The sequence below is a fragment of the Lactuca saligna genome, chromosome 6 (assembly GCF_052625555.1).
Source record: "Lactuca saligna cultivar CGN05327 chromosome 6, ASM5262555v1, whole genome shotgun sequence".
NCBI lineage: Eukaryota > Viridiplantae > Streptophyta > Magnoliopsida > Asterales > Asteraceae > Lactuca > Lactuca saligna.
Window position 1 is genome coordinate 182,834,879 of NC_136422.1, and position 15,412 is coordinate 182,850,290.

General features: G+C 34.5%; 2 protein-coding genes across 3 annotated transcripts; both read right to left on the reverse strand.

Annotated features, from left to right (window-relative positions):
* Positions 1-2,685: 2,685 nt before the first annotated feature.
* LOC145003169 (uncharacterized) lies at positions 2,686-5,666 on the reverse strand. Its single transcript, XM_078962302.1, has 6 exons — positions 5,601-5,666; positions 4,747-5,117; positions 4,375-4,705; positions 4,218-4,326; positions 3,463-4,121; positions 2,686-2,844 (listed from the first exon to the last, which is right to left on the reverse strand). Exons 1-6 carry the CDS (start codon positions 5,664-5,666, stop codon positions 2,686-2,688), a joined length of 1,695 nt encoding a protein of 564 aa, XP_078818428.1.
* A 1,986-nt stretch (positions 5,667-7,652) lies between these two features.
* LOC145001015 (squamosa promoter-binding-like protein 1) lies at positions 7,653-12,454 on the reverse strand. 2 transcript variants are annotated; one of them, XM_078960333.1, is made up of 12 exons: positions 12,097-12,454; positions 11,147-11,985; positions 10,886-11,067; positions 10,669-10,808; positions 10,228-10,599; positions 10,001-10,075; positions 9,819-9,926; positions 9,633-9,750; positions 9,410-9,551; positions 9,188-9,338; positions 8,574-9,113; positions 7,653-8,385 (listed from the first exon to the last, which is right to left on the reverse strand). In XM_078960333.1, exons 2-12 carry the CDS (start codon positions 11,686-11,688, stop codon positions 7,942-7,944), a joined length of 2,814 nt encoding a protein of 937 aa, XP_078816459.1. In that variant the 5' UTR covers positions 11,689-11,985; positions 12,097-12,454; the 3' UTR covers positions 7,653-7,941. The 2 variants fall into 2 exon arrangements, with proteins under 2 accessions (XP_078816459.1, XP_078816458.1); XM_078960332.1 differs by having other exon boundaries at positions 11,147-12,454.
* Between the last annotated feature and the right edge of the window lie 2,958 nt (positions 12,455-15,412).

Below are 15,412 nucleotides of genomic sequence, written 5' to 3' on the forward strand. Positions count from 1 at the left end.
GGTGTGTCATTTTTTATCCAAAGATTGCAGCGTGTAGTGTAAGATTTAAATGTTAATAATTTCTGCAGTCTTTCATACTAAATGAGTATAGGCCAGCTTGAGACGGTTATAATATGGTGATGGATGGTTGTTAGATGTGATGGAGATGGCTTAATGGCTACTAGGATTCAAGACTCGCTTGTCCTTGTCTTCCATGGACTTGATGTGAGAAACTTCTATTTTAGTTTAAACTTAAACATCCATAACTGAAGATTTTTTTGTTAACTTTTTAGTTTTATTTTTCTAATTTTTTTTATGGGTAACAATGTTTTTTTTTTATATAAGTTGTCAATTTATAATTGGTTGATAATGAATTCGCTGTAACATTAAAAAATTGTGTAAGTCGTCTATTTCTAGACGGTAGAAATTGGATTCACCATCATAATTGAAAAAGACCATAACGATAACTTATAAATTTACAAATCCTTGAAAATATTTGGTTCTAAAAAAAACTCATAACACAATAGTTTTGCATTAAATGTCCGTCTAGTGGTGATTGGAAGATGTTATTTTCTTGTTAGCTTTAGATGATCGTAATTTTTTCATACGAACTTGGTTTCCGACGTTCTTTATATATCCGCACGTTCATAATTTCGTCGGCTATAACTTTCATTTTGATTACTTTTGCTAAAAATAACATATTTTCACTTTGAATTTTATAAACAAACATTTATACTTTATTATATTTAAAAGTGAAAATAGGGTGTTACATTACTTGGATGCTTTCCAAAACCAAAAATATACATACATCCTCTATTTTTTTTTCTCTTTAAGTGTTAGAAGGAAAAAGCTCATTTCATCCCTTCCTCTAAAGGTAAAATCATATTTTGTTTTCAAGCTTAAGAGATTGAAGTTTCTACAAGACTGGAACTAGGATACTAAGGCTATGTTTGGTGCGTCACAACTAGCTTATTTTTCGAGCTTTTTTAAGTTGTCATGTTTGGCAAACCAACAAATAGCTTATAAGCTAGCTTTTTAAAAAACTACTTAGACTAGCTTTTTAAAAAGCTAATTAGACTAGCTTTTTAGGAGTTTTTTAAAATTTCCCAAATATACCCTTTAATTAATTAAAAACACATTCTTTTTAATGTAATTTTACATCATTTCACATTTTTCAGCTAGCTTTTTAGTTAGTTTTACCAAACGTTATTTTTTATCAGCTAATTTTTTATTTAACAGCTAGCTTTTCAGCTATCAGCTAACTTTTCAGCTAACAACTAGTTTTTTAGCTAGTACGCCAAACATAGCCTAATATGTGTTGGAGCTTATGGTGGATACTTCTAGAGTAGCTCTTGTTTGAGTTCTTGCCATCTACAACAACCATCTTTGTCAAAAAATCCAAAGGCTTCAAAGATTGTAATCCTTAAATCTTTCTACGATTGTTTATTTTATCTTTGCAAATATCATGTAAAATGATCCTTGGTGAAATAAATTTTAAGCTTTCGTTGTCATTTTACTAGTTTTTGATACCTAAACTTGAACAAATTCCCAACAATTAATGTTATAATCTTAGAGATAAATACTATTATGTGATAAACCTAAACCAACGGGACCAAAGTTGTCAAAAGTGTGTCTATTTGCATGAAAACGAGCTTCAACCCCAAAAGGGGAATCCAAGCCTTTTTACCTTATATCTCATATGTATAATAAGCCTTAAACTCCTCCTGGAATCTAAGAACCTGAGTAACACAAGGAAAAAAGGAGGAACATCGATGGGGTTCAAGAGTAGAATACATGAGTCATTAAAAAAAGAATCAATGAGATTAAGGACTAGGTTTTCAAATTATCCCTAGCATATTCCATAAATCATAAGTCCAACTACATTTTTGGAGATTTGGGAGGAAGAGGTGGAGAAAATCGTCGAAGAGATGACTAGAGAACGACATATCCAAAGAGACGTTGAATAGGACAAAAAAAAGAAGAGAATCTTGGAGCTTTGCCCTAGTTTTCGACTTCATACCAGTAAGTACTCCTCTCCACCTAACCCTAGGTTAGTATTACATGTCTTGGAGTCCCTAAGAAACCCTGGTACTCCTCTTCACCTGACCCTAAAATGTGACGTGTTTGATTCTAACATGTGACACGGTGGGCTTAGGAACCAATGAGCCTTGTCCAGTACGTATAGAACACGACACATCGAGATGCTGAGATGCAACTCATTGTTTAAGCAGGATGTATACATCATGTTTAATTGAGACAACTTGACCCATTGAATTGATGAGAACTCATATGATAGTTATAGGAAAAGTATAGACGTCCAATACATGGTCATGTGTATGATTATATGGTATAAGTTGTTCCGGAGATGCATAATCCTCCTTGAAACTTAATTGTAGTGATTCCTATATTGTTTCGATTGCTACTATTAGGTGAGTTTCACTTTTTTATATATGATGTTATGTGTTATGTGAGTTATAAAATATGTATGATGATGATTGATGTAAGACTAGAATCAAGGTTATAACATTCTGATGAATTGAAGAATTGTATGCTCCGTGATATATGATAAATTTATAGTTTTGTGAGCTTACTAAGTGTTTCACTTACTCATTGATATCTAACATTTTTCAGGACCTTCAGAGGTAGATAATGGGGAAGAACCCAGATTAACCTTCAGGGGTAGATATAGGCGACTCTTCCATTATTTTAACCCAAAACGGCGCCTATAGCATAGTTGCTTGCATCACACAAGATCTCAAAGGGGATATCCCAATTTGGTGCTTGTATGATGGGAGCGGATGTAAGCAACTCCTTAAGCTTGTCAAAAGCCTTTTTGCACGCCTCATTGAACTCGATATCAACTTCCTTTTGCAAGAGTTGGCACATTGGTCTTCTTATCTTTGAAAGATATTTGATGAACCTTCCGTAGAAACCTGCCTGACCTAAAAAATAATGAACTTCCCGAACACAAGTCGGATAAGTAAGATTTGAATAACATCAATTTCAGCTTTATCTACCTCGATTCCTTTCTTTGATACAATGTGACCTAAAATAAGACCTTGACTCACCATAGAATGACATTTTTCAAAATTCAAAACCAAATTTGTTTCAACGTATCTTTTCAAAATCTGTGTGAGGTTAGTCAAACATTCTTGAAAGGAGCTTCCACATACTGTAAAATCATCCATAAAAACTCCAATTATGTTTCGACATATTTTGAGAAAATACTAACCATACAACGTTGGAAAGTGTCTAGGGCATTACATAATCCAAACAACATTCTCTGGTATGCGAAAATGTCAAATGAACATGTAAAGGTTGTCTTTTCTTGGTCTTCCAATGGCATCGAAATTTGGTGAAAACAGAAATAACCGTCTAGACAACAATAGTGAGATTTACTGGCCAAACTTTCTAACATTTGATCAATGAAAGGCAATAGTCTTTTCTCGTGCTTGCATTAAGCTTTTGGTAGTCAATACATACCCTCCACCCGTTTTGCACACGGGTGGGGACCATAATACATTTTTTATTCTTGATGATTGTGATTCTCGTCTTCTTTGGTACCATTTGCACCTGGCTCATCCACTTGCTATCCGAGATAGGATAGATCATCCCCGCATCAAGAAGCTTTACTATTTCTTTCTCCTCAACTTCCATCATAGGCGGATTCAATCTTCTTTGTGCATCCCGGCTTGGCTTGTATTCATCCTCCATCAAAATTTTATGCATACAAGTAGAGGGACTAAATCCTTTGATATCCACGATCGTCCAACCCATGGCTTCTTTGTGTTCCTCCAACACTTTGAGGAGTTGCTCTTCTTCGAATTCGGTTAAATGAGTGGAAATAATAACTGGAAGAGTCTCATTCTTTCCCAGATAAGCATATTTCAAGTATTGAGGTAGGACCTTCAATTCCATTTTTGGTGGTTGAACAAAGGAAGGTGGCAACTTTGTGTAAGTTTGAGGCAACTCAATTTGCTTGACATCGAATTGTGTAGTTTTCTTGACCTCCAAGTTGTTAACTAGCTTTTCAACTTCCGGATCTAGAGAATAGAGCTTTAGTTTCTTGTTTAGTTTCCCACAATCGAACCCTTTGCTTAGAATCATCTCCAACATGTCACCATTTGTCAACTCAAACAACTCTTGGGTTAGTGGTTCAACAACATCAACAAAATATAAAGATGATACATCACTAGGATATCTCATAACATCATAAATATTAAAGCTTATTATTTCACCATCAAATTCCACTGTTAAACTACCCACATACACATCGATTTTTGTCCTAATCGTTTCCAAAAACGGTCTTCCGAGCAAGATTAGAATCGATTTGGAGGAAACTTGTTCCTATAAATCAATCACATAGAAATACGATGGGAATACCAATTGGTTCACTTGCCCCAAAACATCTTCTAGAACACCTGTAGGAAAAACATTTGATTTATCCGCAAGTGAAATTATGACATCCATTTCATTTAAAGGACCAACATTTAACGATTTGTATACTGGATATGGCATGATATTAATAGAAGCACCAAGATCAAGCATGACACTGCTAAAAGTGACATCCCCTATTTTGCAAGGAACTGTAAACATTTCGTGGTCTTTGCATTTAGGTGGAAGTTTTCTTTGCAACGTCGCGGATGCATTTTCATTCATTAAAATATTTTCATTCCCTTTCAATTTTCTTTTGTTTGTGCAAAGTTCTTTCAAAAAAATTTCATATCTAGGGATTTGTTTGATTTCATCAAGCAAAAGAATGTTTACCTCATCTTTCTGAAGGTGTCCAAGATCTCTTTCTCCTCTGCATTCTTCTTTGAAGTTTCAAGTCGGGAGGGAACTGGTGGTTGAGTGGTTACTGGAGTCACTAGAGAGGTAGTCTTTTTTGGAACTTCAGTTTGTGCATCATTATTGACAATATGAACTTCAATAAGAGTGATATCTATTTCTTCCTCATCTTCCCTTGACTTCTTCTTTGAGCTACTCTCTCCGGTTTGTTTGCCACTACTCAAGGTCACCACATTGACATTGGGGTTCTTTTCAGTTTGAGAAGGTAGTTTGTCACGAGACTCCAACTTGCTTAAGGATGTAAATATATCTCCCACTTGTGCTTCAAGGTTGGAAATACTAGTTCTTGTCTATTTTCAGAATTGTTGGGTGCTAGTGGCAAGAGACTTGACAATGTATTCAAGGGACATTACAGAGCTACTAGGTTGGGATTGAGGAGGTTGTTGGTGATGATGTGGAGGGTGTGGTTTGGGTTGATAATGGGGTTATAGATGTTGGTAGTGGGGTTGTTGTTGTGTTGTGTGTGTGTGTGTGTGGGGGGGGGGGGGGGTTAGAAGGTCCAACAAATGCATTTTGAGGTAATGGTCTTGGGTTGTACCTTATGTTGGGATATGACTTCCAACTTTAATTGTATATATTTTGGTAACCAGATGGTTTATTGTGGTAGTTTTGGAATTCTCTAGTGGCATTTACATGTTCAACATCCTCTTGAAGAATGTGACACATATCCGTGGGATGACACATTGTTGCACATATTCCACAAACCATCACTTGTGGAGTTTGTCCAAAGGTTGTATTTCATCATTCTTAAATAAAGATTAAGTCCAACTTACTCCATCATCATATTGGCAATAAGCCTGATTGTCTTCTTCGTTGCAATCTAAGTCCAAGAGTTCCATAGCTTAGCCCATAAGTAAATCGCAAGTTTCTAAAAGTTCCGTATTCCTTCCATCCTCCGTGTTGAATAGTCTTGTTAAATCCTGCAATTAAGCTCAAAAGACTAGAAAGTACCCGATAAAAATGAAAATAACAAAAAAGAGAAAATATGCATTAGAATTAACTAAAATGAGATGAAATTAGCTAAAATAAACTAGGAAAAGAAGTAAATAAAATAAAACTATCACCCATCGTCGTTGGTAGGATACTCTCTCCTACAACTCCATTGTTAAGAGTGGTTGCCTTTAACTTCTTAATTTTAACAGTGTTTGGCGATTTGACTCCTTATTTTTTTTCTTGGTCTGTGTCGATTTCCCCGATCTACCTCAGGCTAGAGATTAAATGCTAAGTGAAGGATACAACTATAAATTATTTCAAAACCACTGCTATTTGCATGTGTTAGATTGGCGTCCAGGAAGAAAACAGAACATGGAACTTATGGAATTGTCGAATGTTCATCAACCCGTACAAGTGAAACCGGTATCCAAGAAGAGGATAAACACTTGAAACGAAGATGATAAGTACAAGGTTTGGCTCGTTACAAATGGCAATTTAATAAAAATATTGGGATACACTATGATTATGTATGGTTGACAACCGATTGGCTTTATACAACTTTACCCTCGATTACCCCAACAAATCAACCTTCTTTAAACATCATTGAGTTTGCCCTCAAAGTGTTCGGCGGAATACTTCTATGGGAAGATGAATTATGCCAACGAAGTGTTGATTATGCATATACATCAGAATAAATTTACCTACGTGGTTGAGAAAACATATTATAACAGGTTCAATGACTTTTTTAGCACTTTAAACTTAAATTTATGCTCTAAGAATGCAACAACAATAACAACAACAACAACAATAATAATAATAATAATAATAATAATAATAATAATAATAATAATAATAACAACAACAACAACAACAAAAATAAAAAATAAATTAGGGACTTTTTAAAACAATTGAGAAAAGTTTTTAAGTTTACATTGATTTTTTCTTTTAATTATTTTATATTGATTTTAGATGTTTTGACTAGTCCTCAAATTGAAGGTTTATGAGTTGCTTAGATATCGATGATATTTTGAAGGCTTCAGGTTGTGATATTACATTTGAGTTGTGTAATGTTATTAAATTGATTACTACTTGCGTTTTTAAACAAAAATTATATATGATTGGTACTGTTAGCTATTATTGTTAATTAATTTAAAACCCACTTTGAAATATTTTCACTGATAAAAAATAGTTTTTTGATTTTTTTGTTGCTTTGACATTTTAATTTAGATTTTTATATTGAACACATTAAACTTTTTTCAATTATTATGAAAAATAGTTTTTGAATATTTTATAATTATTTGATATTTTGATTTAGTTTTTGTATTTAGTACCATATTTATATTAAAAAAATGCAATATTTATAATTTTTTTTATAAAAGCCATAATTCAATATATAATAAAACTTCGTTATCATCGTACAACGAGTTGGATAACAAACGGACAACAAGTTGGATCGATAAATCTTTTTTGTATAGTAAAACTAATTCTTTTGAGGACAATATCCACTACCCATAGTATATATATAATATCATTTTTTCCTCCTCTACTTTTCTAGTATGTAACAAAAACACGTAAAAATTCACGACAAAACGTGAGCTGATGTAATACAAGTATCATACATGCAACACATCTCATTCATTCCAAATGCTTCAAATTATATTAGCATTTCATAAGCCACTCAATTTTATTGCAATAAACATGCTCTCTAATATCAATCACATCATGATTGTTTCAACGGTTAACATATCACGAGATCAAGATTATGTCACACGGAGTCATGGAGATTTGACTTGGTTCCAAACACTTGTAATTATACAAAGTAATGATGATGTTTTGAGATTCATGAGAGGAATTTCCTTATGAGTGGATATAGGGAAATTGGTAGACAAGTCTGAAGTACAAACATAAATGCTATAAATATAAAAAGTGACGCATACACGTTACATATAAATTGACCCTACCTCAAATATAAAAAGTTATCGTATCACCCAATCACCTATGGAAGAAAAGCTTGTATTTGGATGGAATAACATCAATACAGACATATACACATTACATATAAATTTTCCAGTCAGAATATATATATATTATATATATAAAGGATCATAACCATATCTTCGTTAATAAAATTATATCCAAAAGAAGAAGAAAAAAAATTGAAATCCTAGACTTGTATTAGCTTTAGCTTGCTCCATACTTGAGTCTCTCCCAAATGAAGGGCTGGAACACATACATAACCTGAGGTGAACTCTTGAACAGCAAAGCCACACACACACACACTGCAGCTATTGCCACCATTGACAGCATTGCCGGCTTATATATCGCCAGTGAAGACCGCCCACCACCATAATATGACAGTTTCCGCTCACACCGGCTGCACGATTTCTGCACCACCACCACCACAGCCTTCTCCGTTTCAAATCCGGCAACTTTATGGGGCGGCTCAGCCACCACCGGAGGAGGCATGTTCACCACCACATGCCCCCCCTTCTCTGATCTGTTCTTGTTCTTGTTCATCTTTCTTTGAACCAGATGAATGTAATTATAATGGCCTCTCATTGATGCATAATCATAAGGTGTCAAGCCACTACTATCCTTAGAGTTCCTCCATGCTTTCAGTCCCACCTGAACCAAAATCAAGATTTTATTCAGGTTAAACAACTTTCTTTCTTCAGGAACAAAGAGAAATCCAAGAAAATCCCTAAGCTCAAAACATTTCATAAAAAAGCTAACAAACTTTCTTTAAGAAGAAGAAAATCCAAGACAAGTTTATTTTTATGGGCATTGTAAGTGGAGAAAAGAAGAAAAAGTACCATTTGAGGATCATCTGTTAATGCATCTAAAACACTCTCCGAACCATCTTTACCAGATGCAATATGAAGAGGAGTCAACCCAGCGGGCCCCACAGCATCTGGTTTAAACAAATTTTGTTGGTGGTAATTCAAGAGCAGCCGAACCATGCTGTTGGAGTTTCGCCTCACGGCTCGGTGGAGCAACCCAACCTCCATTAAAGCAGCTTCAACCGAGCCATCATGATCCACCACCACAGTCCCACCCAGGATGATGGTCAACAGTTTGTTGACCACAGCACACCAATCATGGTCCACTGAAAACTCTATCAGCCACCTGAATCTTTTAAACGAGAAACCATCCGTGTTTGGATCCTCCATTCTCAGTTTCAGTTTTAACTCACTTCTATGAAGAAGCCACCCCATCTCATTCACAAACTCCAATGCCCCTCTTTCTGTCTTCTCTTCACCCATATCACTCTCCAGTGTACAGATTTCTGAACAAACATCTTCTTCTGCAACTATGAATGGAAAGAAACTGCTGCTGAGGCTATCATCTTCAATCTAATCAAATCCACACACAATCCAAAAGGTTATTCAAGTGCCTAAGATTCAATCAACTACAAAATCAACCTCACCTCTATGAATCCTCTCCCAGAAATATTAGGTACAGAGCAACAGAAGCTAAGGGACTGGATATCTTCATGCTTCATCATCAAATCTGTTGCATCTAACAACTCTGAACAGCTTGTCTGAACAAGGTAACTCCCTTCTAGCACACATAGCATCCTACAGCACGCATTTTGACATTAAATTACTTGCTTACCAAACTTTCCCTTATTTTCTCATTAAGACATTACCTTGAGGTTGACCATGATATGTTGAAGCCTTTTACAGAGAATTGAGTGTTGGCAGATGCAGAAACTGCTATGGGTGTGATGCTCAAGATGCTGGAGTTTCTATGGCGTTTATTTGGCAAAGCTGTGTTTAAAACAATCTGACCTGTAACACATGAAAATTCTGGATGAGTTTTACTTTTTAGTGAAAAGAAGAAGAAAGAATTAAAAACATGTAAACACAGACCGTTGCAAGAAAAGGCAACATGATCAAGAACCCTAGTATAAACCCATCCTGTTCTCCAGAAAGAATTATTTGATGCATCCAAAAGCTTCCTCAAATGGGTGCTCAAATCATAGCAAAGCTGCAGTGCATCATAACAAAACACTTGTAAGTTTGTTTTATCGATTTTTGATGAATAGATTGATTTACCTCGTCCCAAGAGGAATTGTCCATTCGAAGATAAACTGATAATATGATACATCCAGGCCGAATGTAACCTTCAATATCAGTAGGACTGTGTAATAACCAGTCAAGGATCTGAAATTTACACAAGATTAGTCTAATCCAAGAATAACCAAAACCCAAAGTCTACAAAAGGGAAAGAAGAGTACTTGGTTCCTGAGAACAAGAGGCAACTCATTAGGATCTTTCCCAAATAGCTTGAATACAATTCGGTCTGTACGACTCTGAATTATAATATCAAAAAAAAAAAAAACAAACTCTTAATGAAAGATATAAATAATACATGCTAAAAGAGGGTTTGGAGAAGCTTTTATTTCAATGTTGAGGATGATGAGGGCATTCATGTCTTTTGCAAGCAACAATTAACATTTTATACCTGTGGTTCCCCACTGGAACTAGATGGTGACTGTGTTGCTGTTGAAGCAGAGTTGCCACTTGTCTGAGGAGGACTTGATTTGTGAGGGTGTCCACGCAACCACAAAGGCACATTGTCTATGTTTTCAAACCTCCTCTCCATACCATCTTGAGATTCATCATAAACCATGTTCAAATCAATGTTGTTCAATTTCATCTTTCCAACTCTACCCTCCATCCCATTATTATTATTATTAGCAGCTTCAACTTCAATGGGAGCTTGAGCTTGAGCTTGAGCTTTGTTGTTTGACGGATGTGTGATCTGGCAAGCAGCTGGAGTCCCTCTATCTCTATCCACCATTGAAGGATTCACACTTTCAATTTGTCTCACAGGCTGCAGAGACTCGTATGAGTTAGATATTGGATTATATTATTAAAACATGTCAATGAAAGTTTTTTTCACCTTTTCAGGGGTCGTTGCAAAAGATGTTCCAGCATCCATTCCAGATGAGTTTTTCTCATTCACATTACCAGCAAGACTGGCGATGTTTTTCAAAAGATGAGTCACCAAATCTTGATCTTTGTTTTGCTCCGATGTATTAGCTGCAATTCCAACAAAATTTTCAACTATATAAACCACACAAATTCTAATACATCATTCATGATAAAAATCTTCTTACATTGTAGATTAGAGAGGATCCTCAAGAGACTAACAAGCAGATAACTACAGCTTCTTTCATCATTTAGTGACACTCCACTAACTGTGTTTTCTGGATGTGTCTTTCTTCTTCGCCTGTTATGTCCTGCTAATCGCCTGCGACAACTTCTCTTTCCTTCATCAAACTCCTCAAGTGCATGAAACCTGTCCACACACACCCATAATTCATTTTATAAAAAAAAAAAAATAATAATAAAGTGTTTTTAACAAACAAGAAACTGACCTGCTGCACTGCTGACAAAATCTTTGCAACACATTTGCAACCAATGCTTTGGTGGCCTTGGAGTGCAAATTGCAAACTTTATGTCTTCTATGATAATCTTTTGCACCCGTCAAATCGGTTTGACAATCATCCACCTGACACACTGCACGATTTGATGAAGCTGGGGCTACTTTAGTCTTTTTGCCACTCTTCCCTTCCCATCTTTCCAAATCGTCTTCTGTTATAGGGTACACTTGGCCTCCAAGATTTAAGTTAAGACCTCCAACTTCTTCATCATCATCAAGAATCACAACTCTTCTCCTTTTTTCCAACTCCCTTTTCCCTTCATCTGAGCAAGACGAAGAGCCACCTGACGTAACAGGAAATAGTTGTCTGCTTCTGCAATCCGATGGAATTGTGTTTAATGGGGTGGCAGTGAACAGATCGCCATCCCATTTCCAGTCGTTTAAATCCCATTCCATACTTCTCTTTCCGACACCCTCCAATTCCGGTACCACAGGACCATAGTAATGATGAGGATTTCCCCCAAATCTAGCCTCCATTGATCAAAACTCACAGCTCACAACTAACCAAATAGATGGCTTCTTTTTTTTGGGGGGGATTTCACGATCTTAAGATCAACTTCATGGAAGCGGATTTTGGATCTGCTTAATTGATCGTAAAATAAAGAAGGAATCTTTTTTTTGGGGGAAATTCCAACCAAACACAAGAAAAGATTCTCAATTTCCTTCAAACAAATCCTGAACTGCACTTATCAACTAAGAATCCTAACAGAGCAACTTTTGTTAGATTATTACGAAGAAACGAAATCCTCTTGGTTAGGATCATTTCGTACCTACCTAAATATCACGTAAACAGTACATCAACACATCCAAGAAGCCAAACGACAACCCACATGCCACAATAAAAAAAAACCCAGCTAGGAAACCCCTTCAAAAGTACGAATTTACCTGAAATCAGAAAAGGACAGAGCTTTCATCTCATCAAGGCAGCAACAACTACTACTTGGAGTTAATATCTTTTTAGTTCGTATGGAGAAAAACAAGGAAAAGGATTTAGTCTTAAGGAGTTGTTGATCTTGAAGATAGAATTGAGAAAGAAGGGAGATCGCCGGCGATATGGTGACGGGGTTGTGGGGGACGGTGGAGGAAAGCTGCAAGAAAAGGGTAATTTGGAGGGGGGAAATGAAAAAAGTGGGGAAGAGGATCAAGTTGAAGGACGTATGTGTCCAAAGAAAACTGGTTGTAGGACATGTCGATGGAGACCATTCTATTGTGGTTCGAGGGCATATCACATAGTGCAATGTCCTTGTGAATAAACAGGACATATGACATATGTCGTAGTTTTTATATTTACTTTTGTATTTATTGGACAATGTTGATACATCATGTGTAAACAAACTTTAGAATCTTTAGGGTTTTTTTTTTTTTTTTTTTTTTCCTTTTATTTAATCTCTTTACTTTCAGAGTCTTTATTATGATAAAGGAATTAAGAATGTATAAGTATAACCACTACTTAATGTGAAAACAAACAAAATTGCATCTCAAAAGAGAAAGAAAAGGGTGATAAAATGGATGAACCTAACCTTAATTTAATCTTATTATACGATTATTATTTTTTGGCCTAACTTTATCTTGCAAATGAATTTCCTTTAAATAATAATAATAAAAAAAACCCCTAAAACGCTTCGTATTAATTAGGCATAATTTTGTTGAGACTATAAAATACCAATGTATTTGGATAAGAAAAGCTCAAGAGATATAATAAATTTACAATATAAAAAGTTACATAAGAAAAAGTCCATGCATAGAAATAGAAATCTATAATGATTGAAACTTTTTCTTGGTATTAAGATTAGGGTATGTAACATATATAATGATGGAAACTTTCCTTGCATTAAGATTACGGTACGTAACATATATAATGATTGAAACATGGTATTAAGATTAAGGTATGTAAATTTCTAAATTTTGAAACCAATTTTTTTTTTTTAAATATAAATTAAACATTCCAAACTATTTTTTAATAAAAATCTCAAGTGACAAAAGCTTCGAATCATGATAAACCAGTAAAATGTATTCGAAAATGTGGAAGCTAAATAACATAATAGATAGGAGACGCACATGCAACAGGGTCAAGCTGGAGCTTTCCCACTGCCAGAAACACAACTTGAAAAACATTTAATCCATAACAGTAAACACAAAGTTTAATGAGTTTTTCAAAATACCACATGCCACAATATATATATATATATATATATATATATATATATATATATATATATATATATATATATATATATATATATATATATATAATACATACAAATAATAGCCTTTCAGCTTGAAGCTGCTTTGCCCCTGACCTTCAGCTTATATTTGGTTCGCCCCTTAGGTATCTTTAGCTCTCAGCTCTCGTGTTGATCAATCATTGATATTGTCATATCTATACATATATTTAGATATTATTTTAATACATTTTAAGTAATATTTTGGTTAATTGCAAAGATATTTGATACTTATTAAATTAAATTACATTTTGCAGCCAAATATGATATTCTTGAAGAATAAGGACCAGGAGTGATAAATATTGGAGCTTGGAAGGACTAGAGCTAAAACAAGAGCTTAACGGAGTTTAAAAGAAGAAGACTTTAGCAAAAAACCAAACTCATGACGTGAGAATTTGTAACATCTGGAATTTTTCTAGGCATTATGATTAATTATCTTTAATTAAATTGTGGAATTGTTTGGTTGGGCTTTGACCTTTGGGCCTTTCAAGTGGGCTGAGGAAACTGCGTACACGGGGCGTACATTGCTATGTACACCCAATGTACATGTTAGAATGAACCGCGGAAGCCATGCACGTATGCCCAACGTACGTGTGTAGCTCCTTAAACCCTAAAATTTAGGGTCTACTCCCTATATAAAGAACATTACCCCTATTTGTTCAGCCTCCCTTCACCCATAGCCAGCCACCACGAAAACCTTAGCTCATATTTGTGTGCCTTTGTGATTTGGAAGCCATTTGACAGTGTTTGTGTGTTGTGTTAGTAAGAAGGGAAGAGTAGAATTTGAAGAAGAAGCAAGGATCCACTAAGAGCTTATAGATCCAGGAGATTGGCATCACTTCTGACAGGGACGGACGCAGGAATAAGTAGTAGTAGGAGCACAAAAAAATTCCGATCAAATATAACAAAAAAAGTTACGAGTGCATTAAACAAAACAAATTTCTGTAGACAAACTTCGTGAAGGGCAAACTGTTTTTTTCATAGGTAGGTTCCTGGTCACGTGGAGCTTATTTCCGTTTTGGTCGTGGTCGTACAAAGGTTTGAAGACTTATTACCAAAATTTCATTATGAATTAATGCATTATTATAAGTTCAATTGGAGCAATATATATTATACAAATGCCAACTAATAAATGCATTTGTATAAGTTCGATACATTTTGCTTGACAAAACAAATGAATCAATTCAAAATATAGAATGAGACATGAATTGAGTTAACCTTAGTTTTAATAATTATGAAGAGAAGCAGTTGTTTAGTTTAAAATATATGTAATGCATCTATACACATATGTGTGTAATGTGTATGAAACCTTACATATAGAACATATTAAAATTACGTAGTTTCAATCTATGAATATATCGACAAATTAATGTTTTTTAAACATAAAACTATTCTCACAAAATTTATCATATTATTGTATTATTGTTTTATCGATTTTTTTTTTTTTTTTTTTTTTTTTTTTTTTTTTTTTTTTGTGATGTAAAAGCTATTACATCGAAAAGAAATTAAATAGAAAATTATGAAAGGTCATGGGTCACAAAGAATTTGTATGTAGCTCTAACATATCCAATTGTGTATAAAAATATATATTAAATACGAAGAAGGTTGAAATGATTTTGAGTTCTAGGGAGCATATGTTTGCTAATGAAAAAAAAGTGATTTTTTACTAAATGGTTGTCAAGTTAATGAAAAAGCAAACGATTAAGATATGAATTTTAAACAACGAAGAAAATGATTTAATTGAGTTTTACTGAAAACGACTTAAATTTTAACAAGCTATATTCACCAATCCCTTTTTGTTGGCTAGATATATTTGGTGGCTAATAACAAATTGTACATAAAAGTAGAAGTAAATGTAAAAATAAATAAAAAAAAATTATTGTGGGCAAGGACAAGTGAATGTAAGAATAAATAAATAAAAAAAATACTTGTTTTGGGCCAGATTCGAACTTGAGCCATTTCACAAATGGGAACTTTAA